Source organism: Mugil cephalus, chromosome 21 (assembly GCF_022458985.1).
Source record: "Mugil cephalus isolate CIBA_MC_2020 chromosome 21, CIBA_Mcephalus_1.1, whole genome shotgun sequence".
Classification (NCBI taxonomy): domain Eukaryota; kingdom Metazoa; phylum Chordata; class Actinopteri; order Mugiliformes; family Mugilidae; genus Mugil; species Mugil cephalus.
In genome coordinates, this window is record NC_061790.1 from 20925632 (window position 1) to 20947510 (window position 21879).

The 21879-nt window shown below is 40.0% G+C and overlaps 1 protein-coding gene across 3 annotated transcripts; it reads right to left on the minus strand.

Annotated features, from left to right (window-relative positions):
* Positions 1-4800: 4800 nt before the first annotated feature.
* On the minus strand, positions 4801-21308 carry cfap206 (cilia and flagella associated protein 206). 3 transcript variants are annotated; one of them, XM_047573147.1, is made up of 14 exons: positions 21259-21308; positions 20617-20840; positions 20042-20125; positions 19686-19776; positions 18778-18966; positions 14641-14808; positions 13586-13800; positions 10992-11111; positions 9968-10020; positions 9822-9889; positions 9528-9668; positions 8761-8951; positions 7971-8114; positions 4801-5200 (listed from the first exon to the last, which is right to left on the minus strand). In XM_047573147.1, the coding sequence occupies exons 2-14, from the start codon at positions 20722-20724 to the stop codon at positions 4979-4981; spliced, it is 1794 nt and encodes a 597-aa protein (XP_047429103.1). In that variant the 5' UTR covers positions 20725-20840; positions 21259-21308; the 3' UTR covers positions 4801-4978. The 3 variants fall into 3 exon arrangements, with proteins under 3 accessions (XP_047429103.1, XP_047429101.1, XP_047429104.1); XM_047573145.1 differs by having other exon boundaries at positions 9822-10020; XM_047573148.1 differs by lacking the exon at positions 10992-11111 and having other exon boundaries at positions 9822-10020.
* Between the last annotated feature and the right edge of the window lie 571 nt (positions 21309-21879).

Genomic DNA, 21879 nt, shown 5'->3' on the forward strand with positions numbered 1-21879 from the left:
CCATTAACCTATAGTCAATGAATACATTAGAATTACCTTGGAGGAGGACCATATACTATACGTTCCAGTTTTGTTAGATAGTCTTTTGATAGATAACGCTAGGTAAAACTCAAACAAACCCCCCAAAAATGAAGAGCGATGTCACATCACAGGCGTCCACCGGCATCTCTCTCTCTCGGTCTGTGTTGGCATCCTCCTATCCACAGGTGTGTGCAGTGCTCAGGATAATCCCCACCACACACAACCCAACCCCATGTAAGGAAGTGTGGGCCAAGGCCTGCGATGTGATGTGTACCCGCTTAACTGCTATTAGCTATGATAAGATAAGATAAGATAAGATAAGATAAGATAAGATAAGATAAGATAAGATAAGATAAGATAAGATAGGTAGGTTAAGTAGGTTAAGATATGCCTTTATTCATCCCACAACGGGGAAATTCTCATTGTTAACAGCAGCAACAAGCAGACATTCACCATCAAAGCCATATCACCACTTTGAGCAGTACACATCGTTTGAAGACAGGTGGGTGAGAAAGACAGGGGCAGCAACAACTAGTTGCTAACAGGTTCAAGCTTGCAAACAACGCGGTGCAGTGTGGAGAAATGGCCCAGATCGGACAAGGCGGAAGGGCGAATTGAAAGAGCAGAAGAAAGGATCCAAATCGCAGAAGAAGTCATTGCGATTATGCTTAAGCTGGACACCAAGTCGGAGGACAAGTTGCTGGATCTGGAAAGCCGCGCCAGACACAAAAACATACGGATCTGTGGGGTGCCCGAGGGATCCGAGAAGGAATCAACCACAATGGTCTCATTTGTGGAAAAACTACTCTGAGAAGGTCTTGAGTTAACTAATGACATGTCCGACCTGCAGACTGAAAGAGCTCATCGGTTTCTGGGGCTGAAGCCACCGGTGGGTGCGCCGCCACGCTCCATTGTAATCAAGTGTTTAAGTTTTAAAACTAAAGAGACGTTACTCCGCAAAGCATGGCAGAAGAAGGAATTTGCCTGGCAGAAAAACTACATAAACCTGGACTACGACTACCAATCTCTAATAAGAAGATAAGAAAAAAAAAGAGATGCAAAAGTGCTGAAGGAAAATAAAATCCAGTTCAGTACACCGTGACAACTACCACACCTCCGGAGGGGGAAGCGCACCAGGTTTTTGTTTGGGATGGATGGTAAACTACGAACCATATCAGGACGTAAGGATAAGGAAGGCAGATTTGTTATGGTTATAGGAAAAATAGAAAGTATAGTGATAAGTCTTATGTTCTGCCGGACAATGACTGGTCCTTCTATAAAAAAAAAAGGTTGATTTAATGACAACCAAAAGTCATGGGATTTTAATATGTGGCGGAGATTTTAATATCCAATTAAACCTAAAAATTGACTCATCAAACGGGAAATCAGACGCAAAAACATTAGCACAAGATTAAATACTTATAAGCGTGAAGTGGGGATTGTGGCCGTGTGGAGAGAGATAAACCCATCGAGCCGAGACTACTTGCATTATTCGTATTCTCATAATGTCTACTTGCGCATCAATTACTTTTTTGTGCTTAAAGGAGATCTTTTTAGGGTGGATAACTGTGAAATAGGACCCAGTGCTATTTCAGATCAATCCGTCTGAATAATAATAAGAAATTCACTCTCTGGAAACTGAACTCAAATATAATGAATAACCCAGTTATCAAAGATAAATTGAAAAGTGAAATTAAATTGTATTTGGAAAATAACGATAATGAGGAAGTGACCCCACCCATTCTCTGGGATGCATTAAAAACAGTTATGAGGGGAAAAATAATAGTCATCTCCTCATATGAGAAGAAAATTAAGGAATAAAAACTAAAAAAAAAATTAGTAGAGGATTTGAAGAGGCTGCAGAGAGAACATGCATAGTCTCTCAAAGATGACAGCAAATGTAAGATTATAAAATTTTTAAAAAGATAGGTGAAATAAATACACAGGAAATAAAAACAACTCCTTTTGCAAAACAACGATACTATGAGGCAGGTGGGAAATCACTGAAACTTCTAACATATAGATTAAGAAAACAACAAGTAGACAGAACTATAAAACAAAAGAATTTGGCTTCATTTCTGGTTATAAAATGAATGTTAACAAAACTCAAGTATTACTATGACCCTCCATATTCAATTAGGACCATGTACAACTGGAACTGGGATGCTGAGTCCATTAAATATTTGGGTGTCTCATTACCTAGTGACTTCATGAGATCATACAGCATCAACTATGATCTGTTAAATTCAAAGATAAAAACTGGAGGTGGAACTTCCGGCTGAGCATGTAGTAGGCGTGCAGCTCTCTGGCTCCCGCTGCTAACTTTTGAAACCAAAATTGTCATTTTGAACCCTACTTTTCTCATCATAACGTCGAGCAACTGAGTCCAATCAAGATTAACATCGATACTACAGCAGTAATTATGTCAAGATCTGGGAAACAAACTAAGAAAGACTCTGCATCAGAGGACTCTGCGTTTTTTGCTGGCAGCACTGCTAGCATGGCTGCGGAAAACATCTCAGATCTGCTTGAGAGACACAGGGCTTCATTAGCCGCTGTCTTCAAGTCATCGTTTGCGAGTCTGGAAGCCAAACTGGACAAGGTATAAGTTGTGGTCGCGGAGCGAGGACAGTGTATAACTGATCTCGAGTCCAATGCGGAGGAGGTTAGCCAACATTTGCAGCAGCTTGAAGCTACATGCTCCACGTTGCAGGAATATCACAAGTGGCTGAAATCCAAACACTGCTTTAGAGAAGCACAGCAGAAGACAAAATATTTGTATTGTGGGTCTTCCTGAGTCCACCGAGGGCCCACGACTGACTGCTTTTTCTCTCAGCTCCTCGTTGATGTCCTGGGTGAGCAAATACTCCCCTCCCCCCCGGAGCTAGACAGAGCCCACTGCAGCCTTGAGCCCAAACCTGGCCCACGAGACCGTCCGCGCTCCGTCTTTCTATCTTGGATCAAAACATTGTATAAATGTCCTTCTGCTTCTGTTCTCACCAATAGTCATTACTCAGAATACTTTGATTTACACCATGGGACCCGGCAGGGTTGCCCACTAAGCCCGCTCCTTTTCGCAATTGCCATTGAGCCTCTTGCAATTGCCTTGCGTAGCAACGGGCAGGTACAGGGAATATGGAGGGGAGGAGTCGAACATAAAGTCTCGTTGTATGCAGACGGTTTACTTGTGTTTGTTTCAAAACCAACCACTTCCCAACCGGAAGCCAATTTTCAGTCAATTTTCTCGGTAGAGAAATGTGTCGCTAGAGAATTCAAAAATTTTTTTAATTCAAAATTTGTCTTTATTTGATCAGGCAAAACTGATTTTATCAAAGTGATCTCCCTTGTCTCTGACCCTTGTTGGAAGAATAAACTCAATTAAAATGATATTGGTTCCAAAGTTCCTCTACTTATTTCAATGTCTTCCTCTTCTCATCCCCAAATCTTTTTTTAAAGCCCTTGACTCATTAATATCATCTTATATTTTGAATGGTAAACACCCTCGGCTGCGGAAAGCATTTCTCCAAAGACCCAAGCAGGCAGGGGGAATGGCTCTGCTTAATTTCCAATATTACTACTGTGCAGCAAACATTAGGTGCCTCTTATTTTGGAGACATTTCCATCTCGAACCCTCGTCCCTGGCTTGGGTGACAATGGAGGTCTTTGATAGTAAACCTGTTTCCTTACCTGCCCTCTTAGGCACCGCACTTACACTTGTGTTAGATATTCCCAAGAGCAACCCAGTAGTTAAACATTCCTGCTAATCTGGGGCCAATTTAGTAGCTGATGGCGCATTTAAGATTTGGCACAGAAAAGGTTTGAGATGCCTTGAAGATCTATACGTTGATAATTGTTTTGCTAGCTTTTCTCAATTAACAGAAACTTTTGGTATTGCCAAATCCCACTTTTTTAGATTTTTGCAAATTAGGAATTTTGTACCTTATAAAGCCCCAGCCAACCCTGTTAATACATTTCTCTCTGTTGACCCCACTTCTTAAGGTATCATGTCCAACTTATATAACCTATTTCCAAACTGCACTGCTCTTCAGTGGCAGCTATAAGAACTGCTTGGGAACAGGACCTAAATTATACCTTACAGAGGACATATGGGACTCTGTGCTTGATTGGACACACTCCTCCTCCATGTGTTCGTGACATGCACTTTTGCAATTTAAAGTAGTGCATTGTATTCACATATCAAAAACAAAATTAGCGCGTATGTATCCAGATGCTGACCCTACATGTGTTAAAAGGCGGACCTGCCTCACTCTACCAGATGTATTGGTCATGTCCTTCTTTAGATAACTTTTGGACATCGATCTTCCATGCTTTATCGGAAATCCTTCCTCATCGAATTGAACCCAATCCCTTGACTGGCAGTTTTGGCATTGCCCCAGATTTGAATTTAACTAAAGCTATGCTCAATTTTCTGGCTATTGAATCTTTACCAGCCAGAGAGAGTGAATCAGGATGAATATTCTTCCACAGATGCTGTACCTTCTTCAGTGTCTGCCAGTTAACGTACCATCTAAGCATTTCTTAGGATGGGTTAGATTAATAGCAAGGTATCTAACAACGTAACAATTTTAAAATCGGGTATGAGGTTTACTACAGTGACAAATACAAAACCATTTACCATGCTTAACCTAGTACCAACTATTGTAATCAAAACATTTTTTGTATTTTTCGATTAACTGTTCTGTTAATGAAATAATAAATTTGTTGGATAAAAGTTGTTCAGTCATGTCATTCAAATGACTGTAAAAAAAATGGTAATGAAAATATATTCTTGATTTATTAATGAATTCTTTATTTCATAAATCATTACATACTGTATTTCTCTGTATATGTTGCATTAGCTCAGATGCATTAGTATCCTTTTTTAACCCTCACACTTGTGCAGTATGCAGACTTCTTGCACAAAAACACAACACGCTTATAACTTTGTACAACTTGATTATTCATCTAAGGATCTGGTAAGATTTGTTTTGACCACATGTTCATCTCTTTGTCCCCTCAGAGCTGCCACATAGATCTGAGGTTTGGCCATGACAGTCTCATCATCTCTCTTGCTTTGACAGGTAGTGTCCAAGAGCAGCCAGGTTTGAGTGATATTTTCTCGTCTCCCTTGACTCAGATCAGTCTGAACTGAGCGGGTCACTTTGGTCCGAAGATCTGCCTGGAATTATAATAGGATTGTTAGGACAAATTAAGGTTAGTATAGCTAGGTATGTCAACTAATTCGGTAGTTAGTCTGTAAATGTTCTATTGCTGCCTGGGCGCACTACTCAAATATCCAAGAGTACACACCGCTCTGAAATGCAGAGGAAAAACAAATTTCATTGCAGCTACTCAAAATGATACACAGTAGCTTGTATGGCCCCATGTGCTTATATGCATGCTTGTCAACGTAGGGGCATGTTCCAACCAGAGCATCACTGGGTTTCTAGACAGTCTTAGGTGCAACCTGGCAGCGTTACGTGGACCGAAACGTAATGTACCAGAGATGTTCTATTCAGTTTAGTTCTAGTCTACCACTAGTGACACTGACCCTGGGCAAAAGCAAAACTAGTTAAAACAGACAGAAAAGAAAAGGAGAGAGAACATGTCTGTAGCCTCCTGTAAAACCATATCTACTTTGGGGGTTGTCTCATTCAGTGCATTTACATGCACAGCTTATGCTATGCTTGAAATTTGATTTTATGGATGCGGTTCTTGTCCCAGTTTACATTCAGTGGAGAAAATCAAATAACTGACAGGAACATGTCCTCCTCCTACACACTAGGTGGCGATATGTGTCTTGTCAGCAGTTTAATACCATGTTAATACGGCACCCTTTCTCGTTGACCTATTACGTCATATAATAAACAAGAGTCGTTCATGCGGCAGACTGGCATTTCAAACACAAACGAGATGGATAACAGTACAGCTTTTTTCATCTCGTATGTATGTGCACGTTACTTATGGTGCAGATAAGATGCGCGCTATCCCTCTGGTGGTTCTTCTTCCGGCTCTGTTTACCTTCTTCTTCTTCTTCAACCAGCTTTCTTGGATGTTTTTGTTCCGGGGTCATATGCCAGCACAGTGGTTGTGGCACATGCGGACATGTGTTATCCAGTTAAAAGTGAGATTAAGCGTGTACATCCTGGAGAAAATAAATTTACAATTCTATCTAGTTGTCTTAATAATCATTTAAGTTTTCCAGTTAACGTCGGATTAAGGCAATAGTTTGTTATTTTTCACGTGCATGTAAACATACTGATTGTTGCCCCTCAGTGTACTTGCTAATTTCATTAACATCAAAGCAGCTGAAACTGCTACTGACCAGTGACCAATGACACAAAATTTTTCATTTTACATCTTACTAAAACACATTCAAGTTTGAGTTTTAAAACACATAATGTACTGACTTTCAACTTTAATTTCAGCTCAAATTTAGCATTTTTGAACAAACAAAATGTATGCAGCATCACCAGTCTTAAGTGGCTCAAACGAAATGAACAAAATCTTAGATGACTTGTATTTGGAGTTACACATCAGGCATAGTACTATCACCACCTGCCTAATATTATGTAGGCCTCCCCTGAGGGTGTCTGTTGTCAGTGGGGGGCCTTTGGGTCGAATGGTTTGAGGGGAAGGGTCTCTGTGGATCAGGATTGTTCCAGTGTATCCCACTTGATTAGTTTGGGATCTGCTGATTTGGAGGCCAGGTGAACACGTTTTTTTGAGTTGTTCCAAAACTGTTTTTGTGAGACTCAAGAGACTCAACTATACATTAAATCATAGGAACTGGGGTGCAAAAAATGGCAGCAGGTGCTCTGGACTAATGAGTCAATTTGAAATATTTGGCTGTAGCAGAAGGCAGTTTGTTTACTGAAAGGTTGGAGAGTGGTACAATAATGACTGTCTGTAGACAGCAGTGAAGCATGGCGGAGGTTCCTTGCAAGTTTGAGGCCGCATTTCTGCTGAAGGATTTGGGGACTGAGGATTAATGGTGTCCTCAATGCTGAGAAATACAGACCGATACTTATCCATCATGCAGTACCATCATAGAGGCATATGACTGGCCCCAAATTTATTCTGCAACAGGACAAAGACCCCAAACATACAACCAAGGTCATTAAGCACCATCTTCAGCCTAAAGAAGAACCAGAATCCCTGGAAGTGATGGCACGGCCCCACTGATCTCACTATTATGGATTACATGAAGATTACATGAAGAGACAGAAGAATTTGAGGAAGCCTACATCCACAACAGATCTGTGGTTAGTTCTCCAAGATGTTTGGAGCTGAGCCGAGTTCCTTCAAAAACTGTGTACAAGTACCTAGAAGAATTGATGCTGTCTTGAAGGCAAAGGGTGGTCACACCAAATATTGATTAGATTTAGATTTCTCTTCTGTTCAGTCACTGCATTTTGTAAACTGATGAAAATAAACTATTAACACTTCCATTTTTGAAAACATTCTAGTTTATAGCATTTTTCACACCTGCCTAAAAAGTTTGCATACTGTGTATACATACTGTATGTTAACTGACTGGTGTTTAGTTGTTTAGCTTTATATATCAGTAAGTTTTCTGTTTGCCATGTGTACTACCGTGGAACAATAGGCAAACCAATTTACCTGTTGTCTGCTAACTGATATCGTTGTCATGCAGTCTGATTTGAAGTATTAATGATGCACACGCAATATACCTGTGGGCCAATTCTGATTGATATAAAATATCTTGCAGGGCGAATACGATTGTTGGGTCTTGACCTTGACATGTGTGTTAGGTGACAGGTTTTGACCCAACTTGGCTGTCAGAGAGGAAATATTCCTCCTGGCTGTATAAAACTTAGATCGATAGATCTGACAGAGTTGGTTTGTAATATAAAAACAAAATTCACTTTAAAGAGTAAGAGTTGAGTCTGCTTGAGTCATGTGAAGTGTAAATCCATCTCACTCACCAGCTTGAGAGCTTTTCGTCTAAGCTCCCACTCATTCCATTCATAAGATGTAACCATGTTTTTTTCCATCAGATGGATATCAGTCTGTGTGCCGCTCTCACACTTAGTGATGGACATTACCAGTAAACACTCTTCTTGCTGCATCTGCAAAACCACGTTATCCATTCTTATTAAAAAGAAATTTGAAACACTGAAGTCAGACAAGTAGAGCTTATGATGGTGTTTGTGACGTGAATTGGTGTATTTGTACTGCATTTTGAATACTACTATTGTGAAAAGCAATAAAGATTCAAATCCTACAAGTGGTTGATTTTTATTAGGGATGCAGGATAACTTTTTTTTGAAACCGATACCGATAACCGATAACTTTCTGCTTCCAAAGGCCGATACTGATAACTGATAATATACCTGGCGATAAGAAAGACTAATGAACAAACAGTTTTGACTCCTGACTTTTTCAGATGAAAAAATATTAGTAAGTAAACCTTTCCTAAAAGTTCAAGTTCAAACAAAACTATAGGATATTTCAAATGAACATCACAAAATAAAGGCCTCTAGACCTGATCTTACCAAATTGATATCATAATTTGCTGATATCAGGCCGAATTATCCCTAATTACCCCTAATTTTTATGGATGTCCTAAAAATATGGGTTCCAGCTATTAATGAACAGAAAAGAAGAACTGAAATTTACCAAGCAACAGGTTTTCAACAATGCATCGTTTTTTTTAAGGTGTGTTTTGTTTTCAGAATATCAGGCATGGAATGATGATACTCAGAATTTGCTGACCTCAAAGTAAGGAGTGACATGGGAAAAATGGTGGAGTTTGAGGAGCTGAATGAGTTCAGGAGAGCATTTTGCTTTTTCCGCCACCTCTGCGATAAAGTCATCTGGCCTGGAAGCAAACTTCAAGGCAGCTTTTTTTGAATTAAAAGCATAGAGCTTCCCCTTGTGCTTCAGAACTCCAATGTGTGGATTACCTGTAAAAGACAAAGTGTGTCAAATAACTTTATAATCATACACTGTCTATACTGGAAATTCTTCAAATTGCCTCCATTTAACTACATGGAAAATACATTAATATGCAAACCCAATGTTTTAACTTCAGACTAAGTAAAGCTGGAAAAGACAAGTAAGTACAGATAATGTGGGAGTGTAGAGAGACCTGAGGATCAAGTCAGCTCATGGGCTTGGAGTCCATTGGCCAACCTAACATGCTAATTCCAGCATACAAGCTGGTCGTCAGTCCCTTTGAACTGGTTGTAAAACAGGTTATAACAGGATCAATGGGAGTCATCTCTAATCCTCTTTGTTTCAAGTGCACTGACTGGACTGGAACATTTTTAGTGGGGCTACAACTGAAATCAGCACTACCAACCTGGAGGTATGCACAGCTTCAGTAAACAGCTTTATCAGTTACTGCATCAATAACATGACTGTCTCCAAGACCATGTTTGCTCCAAAAAGAGCCATTTAGAAAATATAGTGAGACTTCCACAAGGCAGATAGTTTTCTACATGGAACAAAGCAGGAATGTGAAAATGCTATTCCAGTACCTGGAAGAAGTAGTCCATCTCTGTTCACAAATGTGTAGCCACAGACTCCATTGTACTCTAACGGCAGGCTGTTGAAACTGGCTGTTGTTTCAGGCCAGAGCCATTCCTGTGTCTTCACCTGAAGTGGATCAATGCGCTCATCTTGAAGTAAGAATGAAAAACAATAGCTATTGTTATGTTCACGGCTCAGAAAGCTTGGAGAATCTGTTTTCATTTGTAAGACTTGTGGAACATAAAAATCAATATTTGTAAGACTGGAATCGTAACTACAGGTGAAGTCAGCGACAGGCCCACCTGAAGACTCAGCCATCCTCTGTTCATCTGTCTTCACCTCTGACTCCTCCAGCAGGTTGTCCAGATAACTTTCAGAAAAAATCTTGGCCTGAGAGGCTAGGAAAGGCTGAAGATTGAACGTGATGCTATTGAGCATTTTCATATACTCAGCCTGATCCTGAAGTTGAAACCACAGTTGTGAGAGGACCTTGAAAAGTGGCTGAAACAAAATATGAGAAACACCCAAACATAAGTCTGTAGTCATAACAAAGACTATAAAAAAATATTAGGCACTTTTTATCATTTAAGCAACTGATAATATATACATGAATCCCATATACAAACATTGATATTTTTCTCTAGAAGTAAGTGGAGACACCTGATGTACAATAAAAATAATGTCAGCGTGTTACAGTAAATTCATAGTTGGAGTCAGGACATGCTAGATTAACTAGGAGACTGAAGAAAGGTGCGCAGTTTCCAATACCTGTAAAGCTTATTTGAGGGCTGAGACTGAGGCAAATGGTGGAACTTTAGCATGACAAACCACAATTTACCAGTCTACTCTGTACTTCTGTGCAGTGTTCTGTATCTAGTTTTGGTTTCAATCTGACACACACAATGATGCCAAACATGGAAACCTCACTTTGAAAACACCACCAATGGCTATTGCTTGAATAGAAATTCTCCAGTATGTACAGAAAACCCCCCAAAACCTCCAGCTGTATTTTTCCCATTTATATCGATGAAAGGAATAAAACCAACAGGATTCCTAATTAATTAGTAGTAGTTTTGTTGCCGAACAATGGTGTTGTTCATTTTTTGAAAATGAGGATAATTAAAGATAAACTAAAGACAAAAGAATAGTGCATTTCCTCCACAAGAAGAGATTAAATTACTGGACTTAGTAATTTATATGGTCTACAATTTATATGGTGTCCTTGGCAACAACAACAGCAAAGACCTCAAAAACTCAAAAAAAAAGCTTGGTAAGAGTCTATGATTTGTCAGGATAGGTTTCTCTGGCTGCTTTCAGTCTTAATGCTAAACTGAGTTAACCAAATCCTGACTCCAAAGATTCGTTGTTACACAAAAAGCTGACACAGAAATGAACACACGTGTATATCCAAAAAGTTATTTCTTTACAGGTAATATACATAAAATGATAAGGACAGTGATAACCACACTTACAAACACAGATGCAGTTGGTAAAGCTGTTTTTGACTTTATAGTTTCTTTCAGAAGTTTCATCTGTGATAAGAACTCAGTCTGCAGGACTTCAACATGCTTGGCACATAAACATGCATCACCCTGGAGGTAGAGGGAAACTGATATTTAATTTTTTCCAAGGTATTCTACCCAGGATCCCAAAACATGATTGTATACCTGTACAACACAAATTAGACTTTAAGAATAAAATAATATTAGAAGCAGCACAATCAATTTGAACAGTAGTATATACTGTACATGTAATGAGAGTTATTGGTCACATGCTCTGTGACTGCTAAGAGTTTGTCAGAGCGACAGCCCAGGGGAAGAATTGAGGCGTCAGTGGAGATTTTACCGGCCCGCTTACTGACCCTGGACCAGTACAGGTAAATGGTTCATGGTCTTGATTTTATATAGCACTTTTCTACCTACTCAAAGCGCAAAAGACACATCCACCCATTCACACACCAGTGGCAGTTGCACTGGGAGCAACTGGGTGTTCAGTGTCTTGCTCCAGGACACTTCAGCATATGGCACATTCTCAGATCAAACCGCTAACCCTGCCGTTCGTGGACTACCCACTCTACCTACTGAGTCACAGCCACCCCCATGGTACTGGATGGAGGGAAGGTCAGTGCCAGTAATCCTCTCTGTAGACCTGATTGTCCTCTGCAGTCTGTCCCTGCCATGCCTGGTGGCTGGTCCAAACCAGAATGTGATGGATGCATCAGGACAGACTGGATTATTGCAGAGTAGAAGATGATGAGCAGCTCCTGGTGTTGAACAGGGTTGAACTTCCTGAGCTGACACAGGAAGTACAACCTCTGCTGGGTCTTGTTTCTCACAGAGTCAATGTGGGAGGTCCACTTCAGGTCCTGTGTGGGATCCTGGAGAGCCCCCTCCCACCATCCAGGTGAGAGTGAACTTGCTGCAGGATGTAGACATCATCATCCATGTGAACATGAGACTGATACATAAACTGAAGAGTGTCCAAGACAGGGGCCGCCAGGGGTCTCAGCTGAGCCAGAACAAGTCTCTCCAGGACCTTAATGACGTGAGACATCAGTGCAACCGGTCTGAAGTCGTTGAGGCCAGACAGGATGGGCTTCTTTGGCACCGGTACCAGGATGTTCACCACAGAAGCATCTTTTCCAACTTTAGACACAAGTTAAATAGGAACTGTACGATGCTAGTCAGCTGTGAAGTGCAGGTCTTCAGGGGTTTACATACTGACTTGCCTTGCTTGACTTTCTCCCGCTGTCCAAAAGGCGTTGAATAAAGGCAACTGGATTTGGAGAATTTCTTAAAGATGTTTCGCCACTCATCTGAGTAGCTTCTTCAGTTCTGAGAGACTAGTGGGAAGGTGAGGTTTAAATAGGAAAACTCTGTGGGTAAACCCATCAGAAACTTGCTTGACCAGAAACTGGTGCCGCTAAGATGCAGTTACAGGCCTGATTTGATTGCACCAATTGGAGCGTCTTTGAAGCTGCAGCTGCTGACATCTTACATCAGCTTTTGTGAAGATGTGTGTGTGCAGACCAAAGTCTTCAGCACTTTCAACAACAACAAACAATGGTTCATTGCAAGAGTGAAACAGCTATGGCAGGACAAGGAAGAGGCCTACAGGAGTGGAGATCGGGACCTGCACAAGCAGGCCAGGAACAAGCTGACTATGGAGATCAAGGCAGCAAATAGGAATTACACTGAAAATTTGTCAAACTGCTTTTCTTTCAACGACTCTATAACAGTTTGGAAAGGCCTGCAGACCCATAACTACAGGAGACCATCCTCCAACCCTGTGGTGAGATCCTGCCTAGCAGAGGATCTCAGTGTTTTTTTACTACAGGTTTGAAAGTACTTTCACACCTTCCACTTCCCCCATCATCTCTATCACAAAAGGTATACCTGCTCCCCAAACCTCCCAACTATCTGATCCCCTGCCTGCACTGAGGATATACGAACAGGAGATGTGTCAGCTCTTTCAAATACAGAGGATCGGGAAGGCTCCAGGACCTGATGTGTCTCTGCCCTGCCTCAAAATTGGTGCTGACCAGCTGGTTCCCATCTTCACCCAGATATACAACAGCTCACTGGAATTGTGGGAGGTCCCTTCCTGCCTCAAACGCTCCACCATCATCCCAGTCCCCAAGAAGTCCCCTATCGCAGGATTAAATGACTACAGACCAGGGGAAGTGGATCAGCTGGTCCTCTGGTGCAGTCAGTGGACTTCAGGAAGAGCCCCCCATCTAACCCTCCTTTCATCATCCTTAATAGGATCATCCATACAGTGGATTAATTCAGGTTCCTGTGGACCTCCCACAATGACTCTGTGAAGAAGAAGGCCCAGCAAAGGTTGTACTTCCTGCATAAGCTCAGTAAGTTGAACCTGCCCCAGGAGCTGATCATTTTCTGTCTCCAGCTAACATTGTGACACCACAGTGGCATAGGCCATGATACATTGCTACATTCTACTTTACATAGTGTTATTATTACTATTATTGTTATATTGCTGATAATGTAATAGATATAGTCTACATTATAATACCAAATTTTCAATTGCATGAAACTACCCTTACCAGTAACACTTTGAGGAAAAGTTCATGTTGCCTCTTGTTGTAGAGAGCCTGTCTGAGCAGGATGATGGGGGTGTCACACAGTCCAGGCTCAATGTCGGGGTATGTTATCTTCTCCAGCACAGCTGTATATTTCCATACCAATCTCTGTGTGACACTCAGCTCATTTTCTATATGGTTACTCACAACTGAAAGACCTTCTTGGAAAATGGGAGGCACTGTAGAAAGATAAAAAAAAAGGACTGACCAAAAGTATTGACCATTAATGAAGATAATGTAGCTTCATGGTGTTGCTAAAGAGACAAACTATCACTTCTTTGGACGAAATTCTCTCTCTTCCTACTTTGCTGGGTACTTGAAGACTGTAATTTCATAACTGGAAACTGTAGGATCTATTAGGCGGGTCTAGGTTCTGCCTTGTGTTAATATTATTACATAACTTAATATGTTTTCACTTTTACCCACTTGAATAGAGCACAGCTGTGGGACAAACAAGGTCAGGAAACGTTAACGTTTTTGTTTATTTTTTTCATCATGACATAACAGAGGACCCCCATAGGCCAATCCAACAATCTGACAGAGGGAATGAGAAATAGTAATCAACAAAAGGGTTGAACTGTGTATGATAGAATTTGTGCTACAACAAACATAAAATCACTCCACCTTGCCTACAGAAACTCCTGTGCAACGGCAGCCTTATTTTTAATATAGATTTCTTTGGTGGTGTTTTCAAGAAAATCTGTAATAATTTCTGCAATTATAGTTGCATGAGTTAAAGTAATGACACTGTGATTCCAAAAAGCAGGGGCAGATATTATTGTTAAACTCACATGAACTGTTTACTGAATGCTAAACATGTTTTTTTACACAAAAACAATGACAATTAAAACAAGATTCTAGTCAAAAGCTAATGATGACTACAGCAAGCCCAAGGTCAGGCAATAAATGAAGATAAGGCATATTTTTTAAAATAACAAACTAAGTCACAAGGCAAACTGACAGAATAAAAGACTAAATACAAGAGAAATCTTTTAGTTAATCAATACAGAATTACATACTTAGTTTATGAATGTTGATCTCCTCCTCTCTCTTTCTCCCAACTTTGTTGAAGAGCAGGATACCTGTGACAATCATGGTGAGCTCACCAAGCTGCTGCTCCTTGTCTTTCTTTAAGAGCATAATGAAGGCTCCCAGTTCAGTCTGAGGAAAGACACTCTGCAGGGCAGCTGGGAAAAAACAATATAAGAGAAGACAAGAGTGAGTGTTACATCAGCAGAGGGACCAACTTATAAGGTAGAGACAGATGGTCTTCTTTCCCTTTCAGCTGTTCCCAGGGGTCACCACAGCAAATTATCTGCTTTCATCTTGCACTACCCACTGTATCCTCCTACCTTCATGTCCTTCTTCACTATACCCATAAATGTCCTCTTTGGTCTTCCTCTAGACCTCCTGCCTGGCAGCTCAAACCTTGGGATCCTTTGACCAATATATTCACAATCCCAAAGTGACTCTCTCTAAATCATACAACATCACTGGTCTTACCACTGTCCTGTAAACCTTTCCGTTTACAACACAACACACTTGACACCTTTCTCCATTCGTTCCATTCTGCCTGCACAAGCCTGTTCGCCTCCCTTCCACACTCCCCATTGCTGTAAAGCATAGACCCTACTTAAAGTCCTACACCTTCTGTACCTCTGCTCCCTGCAACCTTACCATTCCACCCGGGTCTCTCTTGTTCATACACATTTTTAGAGGGTATGCACATGACGTCACAGCAAGTGGAAGACTCCATGGTTACAGTCAACAAGTATCAAAACGTATTAGTTCATGCTGTACTTTTTTTGATGAAGTCCTACCTTGTGCTCCGTATTGTATGGCTAATGTTACTTCTCAGTAAAGCTCTTAGCATTAGCATCTTAAACTAACTGAAATTGATGCTAATCCACTTTCCAAATAAGGGATACTCTAGTACAAAACCACTGAAGCTGTGTTGCATAAAGTACCAAAAGGCCATACATTATTGTGTAGTAAGTATGGTATTTCCCGGTGTTGAAATCAGGTCCATATAAATATCAGAATAACTGGTTCTGGCCATATATCAATGTTTGTGGACCATTTGTCATTTGGAAGTTCATATGGATCATTGCCAAGTCCTTAATTTGGCCTGATAATCCACACTTTTCCTGGTCATGCTGTATTTATTGGTACATTTCGCCATGTTTTTGCCATCCGAGGGGCTGTGGCCACAGGCGAAAGTGACGTCAATGGATACACTCTATTCAGTCTTGCTTTGGCTAACCTTCATTTCTCTTCTTTCCAGAGCAAATGTCATGGTTCTGTGTTTTTCTTCTTTTATTCGTGATCATGTTTTAAGTTTCCTGTTTTATTTTGTTTAGTTTCTTTGTTTCCTGTCTGCCGTGCCTCCTTGTGTTTCTGTCAAGATTATTTCCATATCATGTTTTGAGTTTCCTGTTTTACTTCTGTTTAAGTTTCTTGATTTTTTTATCTGCTGTGTTTCCTAAAGTGTCCTTGATTGCTTATTGGTTTCTCCCGGTGTGATTGCCCTGATTTGTCTCACCTGGGTCATCCCTCTGCCCCTGTGTGTATTTAAAGCCCTGCCTTCTATTTGTTCCCTGTTGCATCGTTGATGTTGTCCATGTGTTCCTGACCATGTTCCTGACTTGTGCATTTCCAAGTCATGTTTCTGGAGTTTATTTTTTTGTGTTTGAATTGAGCCATGTTTCTTTAGTTTATTTTGTGTTCTGGATTACCTGCCGTCCGCAGTGCTTTTTGTTTCCTTTTTGTTTATTAAATATCCTTTTCCCTTGATCCCATCCCTCACCATTTGTCCTGCATTTGGGTCCTCACCTCCCTCATCATCTCTACACTTCCTGACAGCAAACCGCAACAGAGTCCGCGAATGTCATAGTCCATGGAGATTACAAACCTTTTCTTTGTAACCTTTATTTATTTATTTATGTTTTTGAAAAATGCACCTAGCTCTGTGAAGAATAACCGGTTAAGGTTATTCTATGTGTGTTAATGGTTATTTTTTTTTGTCTGACTTGATGTTGTTTTTTCTGTGCCTTGTACCAGTCAAATGGTTTTTTTTGACGTTTTTTTGTCTTTTTGTGCTGTTTTTATTTTTATTTTTTCAGATTTTTGTTTTTGGCTGTGTCATTGGTTGCAGAATTCCGCAGAGTGGCCATTGTGTTCCATTGGTGTGTTCCTGTTAGCATTGTCCGTGTCCCCTGAGCTGCTCGGACTGAGGCCTGAGAGTCCCGCTGAGCTTCAGGAGAAGTGCTTGGGATGCCAGGCTGGAGTTGGAGGTGGAGGTGCGGAGAAGGAGGTTTTGGTCGGCGGTGCCGTCTGTCCTCAAGGGGAATGTGAGGTCTTCGGCGTTGGGATGGATGGACTGTGTGCGCTTGATGGGACCCAGAGAGAGTGTGTCTTAAGAAGAGCTTTGGAGACCTGGTTCATAGGACCACAGTATGTCTGTGCCGGCTTCAGACTCTGCGGGCAGACACTCTGTTGGCGTTTACATCCTTCCCGCAGTGGACAGCGACAAGGAAACACCATGCGATGACACGATCCATGCTGCTGTTGCTATGCAACTGACCAAACAACCATATCGGACACCGTTTTGCCAAATATTTTTGTATATTTTTTCATAATGCTAATTCTGTAAATTTTTTGATTACACTTTTTATTTTATTTTACCTTAATCTAATCTCATTTGATTTTTCTTGTGTTTACTTTTATGTGTAACAAAGCTACGGTGACAACGTACTTTCCCTCGTGGATCATTAAAGTCTAAGTCTAACCCTTAAACTTAACCCTCAAGCTCAACCCTTATCTTAACTGGCCCTCAAAACCAAGTGTTGAGGGTTATTTTTTCACTTAGAAAGTGAACATGTGGGACACCCCTTAAATGCAAATATGTCTTCAGATTGTGGGGGGCAGAATAACTCGAAAGCTGCGTCCAGTCTGTAAACTCCAAAAAAGAATAAGACCAATAAAGACATATTCAGCTGACAGTTACCACACACCACGGCTTATTGATAAGTAAACGATAGCAAACGACCGCTTGTCCGCACCGGCCGACTATTGACAAAAGATCGTAAAATAAATGTTACACAACAATAATGTAAGTAATCCATAAAATGGGCCTATAATAAGAGAATAGGGCCTAAACTAAGGTTTTCGTAATTTTTACATCTCTATTAACAAAGAAAATACTTACATTTGTAGCTTATTCGCTTTGCTGCTTTCAGCGGCATCTTTGTTGGGTCAAAAAACACAATGCATTCTGGGTAGCCCTTACTCCCAAGGGTGGTCTTGGAAAATCTCAATATTGAGGGCGATACAGCCCTTAAACTTGCCCCTCAACTTAATTTTTCTGAGAACTGGGACAGCATTTGCACTAGCAGGAACGCACATTTTTGAGATTGAGAGTTAAGATTGAGGGTTAAGCAAGGAATTGGAATTCACCTACAAAGTCTAGACTTACAAAGACACAATGCAGTCCACATTTTGCCCATCTCTGTACTTCTCTGCTAGCATTCTCAAGGCAGATATTGCATCTATAGTGCTCTTTCTTGGAATGGTCATGTCTCCGCTTATCCTAGTTTCCACAAATCTTTCCTGTATCTTCATTGTAAGGCTAACCAGCTTGATATCAACAACTGTACACATCACCCTTGTTCTTGAAAATTGGCACCAAAATACTTCTCCATTCCTAAAGCATCCTCTCACTCTCCAAGATCTTGTTAAACAAACCATTTAAAAACTTAAATTGCCATTTCTCCCAAACACTTCCATACCTCCACAGATATGTCCTTAGGACCAACTCTTCATCCTCTTCAAAACCATTCTAACTTCACACATCTGTCATCACTTTAGCTGTAGTTTTCCAATCAAGTGGAAGGGATTCCTGACCATACAGGGCCTGCCTCAACTCATTCCTAAAAACCACATAGCATTTTTCTTTTTGTAACTTCCATCACTTTGTTCTCTGGCCCAGCTTTGCTCTTTTCGTATTGCTCACCACAGAAGTCATTATACACACCACCATTCTAGCCGCACTCTCTTCTATGACCACTTTAAAATTGCTAATCTCTTTCAGATAAAAAATTATATTATAAAATATATTTGCATTCCTACATATAGAATTGTGAAAATTTGTGTGAAACCTCTAGCTTCTTGTACAGCGCTGATGTCTGAAGGAGAGCTTATGGCAGAGCCCAGCAGGATGTAAGTGATGATTTTATGGTAGAGAGTTTCAAACTCCTCCCTTGTTTTCATTCTGCTGTCAGTAATCTCTCTCCTCACTGGGCCCAAATTGTACTCCAACACCTGGTGGATTTCCTCAAGAAAATCACCTGCACACACACATGCAAAGAGATCATGATAGAAGCAAACTGTTCTTTTGTAAAACTTTCTATCTAGTGTTTCAAAAGACTGTCAAAAGGTCAAAACATATGTAATAACGCCCTGCTGCTTCTGTAATGATTCAGAATTTACAAAATACAGACATGTATAATAGGTCAGAAAATACTTTCATACTAATAAAATAATTTATTAGCTGTGATCTGATCATTTAAACTGGCATAACATTTTCTGCAGAAGGTTTAAAGGATGTGGGTTTTTTTTTTCTAATGGCTTTGTGGGCGGTTTTCTGTGAGTATATCCCCATTTTGTTTATCCCGTGCCCACACATGCATGCATAACCAAAAATTGATGACACAGTCCTACCAATTGTGTTACTATTTCATTGCACATGTGACAATGGCACCATTTACAGATCTGCAGCAATGCACCAGGGCAGAACAGTAGAATGCTTCCATCTCAAAAAACATGCACGTTAACAAGACACAATAAGTCAATACATAAGCTTCATTTAAAGATATAGATTTAATATGATCACAATAGCAATAACAAAGTATCTGGTCAAAAATTAAGCATATATTTAGTCAGCGTGTTCATGCATCCAGACAAGCTAAGAAAAATATCCACCCTAAAAAAAGTCATTGAGTCAACAACTCTGTATTCATTCATTCAAAATCATATAATAAATTCAATGTGTTTTTTTAATACTTACGTTGGGCGGTATAATTCATATCAAAATAAATTTGCATTTGGATTGCATCAAGAGCGGGACTGCACTTTTCCATGAGTTTATCCACACACAACTGGAAGACATGTTGCAAAGGGAGATTACAAATAGTTGAACACACTGACGTTTTTTTAAAGAAGGGCACATACTACATTATTAGTGGTTTTAATATCCGTATGATCCCATTTAACTTATTTAACTTAAATAATTTGGCAAGTCGAAGTTTGATAGCGAAATGATAAGTAAGGGTAAAAGTCGGAAAATTTTTAACATAGTGACTCTGACAAACACAGTGTTGTTAAAGTTAACTAAACATATAAAAAAATAATTGAGTAACTCACCTCCTCAACCTTTTGGACATCTTGTTTGGTCAGTATCCGATTCACATTGAACCCATTTCTGGGATCCAACACTACGGCTTTCACCTGAGTACATCAAAAAAGGAAAACATTCAATGATAGATAGATAGATAGATAGATATTTAAGATGTGTACCACAGTAGCTAGTCGCCAAGAAACATATGTATATGGTTTCAAGTATGACACTCCCAGTTTTCTATATGATAATGGTTAAGCAACATTACGGCAGATGGAGAGTTTACATCCCTTCCATAGCAGACTGAAACACCATGCACATGATCTATGCCACTGTTGCTATGCAACTGACCAAACAACTGGATCACCTTGGACACTGTTTTGCCAAATACTTTTGTAGATTTCTTCATTATGCTAGTTCTATGCATATTTTGATTACACTGCTTTCTATTTTATTTTACCAGTTACTTTTATTTCATTTTAATATAATCTAATTAAAAGTGTTTCTTTTATGTGCATCGAAGATACTGTGATCAAGTAATTTCCCTGAAGTCTGTTTAACGTGCCAGTGTTGGCTTAGAAGGAAACTGATTATTACTGACCATGAAAGTCACCAGAGTATCCGATACTGCATGTCCCCTCACTTCACATTCGTGCAGTATTTCACGAATTATGCTTTCAAGCACGCTTTCTGCGTGAGCTCGGGACATATCTGCCGACGCAGTGTAACTCCTAGTGCCGCAGCTAGCACAAGCTTCATCCGTTGATATCCGGTTGCTATAGAACCAGCGTCTGCGTCAGCAACGGTAGAGTGCTTTCAATTTGCCTGTAACGGAAGCACATTTCACACATTTAGATACTGTTCGTTTTTTTCGTACTTGCTGCTTTGCAGTCCTTGCACAGTCAAATGGCTGCCAATTTAGACACACACTGGTAAGTATATATATATATATTAAAAGCTCTCTGTAAGAGGACCGATCATGGTATTACAACCACACAAAGTTTAGTGAGTAAACATGGCATACATAATAACTTTTTTTGTATAGCACCTTCCATAAAAGCAAGTCAACATGGACAATTAAAAACAAGATAAAATGGCATGAGATACCTAAAATGAATTAAAAACAGAATGATTAAAAGGTAAAATAAAAAATAAAAGAAAAAAATCTATTTATGACTATAAGTCATCCCTGTGTGGAAATACATGTTATGTTATGGTAACAAACAAGGGCACTTTTCCTCACCTGATTGTTAGTTTGCCTCGTGATTCGTTGAGGGCATGACATAAATAGTAGGGCGCCATGTTGGATTTGTTTACTAAATGCTGCCACCACATTGGTCTAAAACGATCATCTGACAGTCGTTTTACTACTTTCTTACTACCCTCAGAACGAACTAGTTCTCAATTAAAACGTGAATTGTAAAAACGGTGGCATTACAAAAGGAGAACCTATACGTTTGAACTCAGTACAATTTTCAAGTCGTAGCTTCGATAGGAAAGAATACAAGACATCCGAGTAATTTCTTTCTTTCTTTTAAACTTACGTAAGTATATTGAAGTATGGCCTTATTTACTATATAGCCAACTTATACAACAGAAAAACCAGAGGACACAATCACACAAAATATGTGAGAATGCTCTTTCAAATATAAAATAACAATAAGTAAAATATTATTTTATTTATTTATTATTGCATTATTGTTTAACTATAACTAACTTGAACTAACATAAAATGAAAACTTGCATCTTAATTCTGACGCTGTGTTCTCTTCTGTCCACCTCATCATTTCATATTCTACTGCTGCTTATCCTCACTAGGGTCGTGGGGGTTGCTGGAGCCTATCCCAGCTGTCATTGGACGAGA

Coding starts and splice junctions, on each gene's coding strand:
- cfap206 (XM_047573145.1), bottom strand. CDS start 20,724: ATGTCCCGAGCTCACGCAGAAAGCGTGCTTGAAAGCATAATTCGTGAA. Junction 20,126..20,616: donor ATACTCTGGTGACTTTCATG/GTCAGTAATAAT, acceptor TGATGTACTCAG/GTGAAAGCCGTAGTGTTGGA. Junction 18,967..19,685: donor TATGAATTATACCGCCCAAC/GTAAGTATTAAA, acceptor GTGTGTGTGCAG/GTGATTTTCTTGAGGAAATC.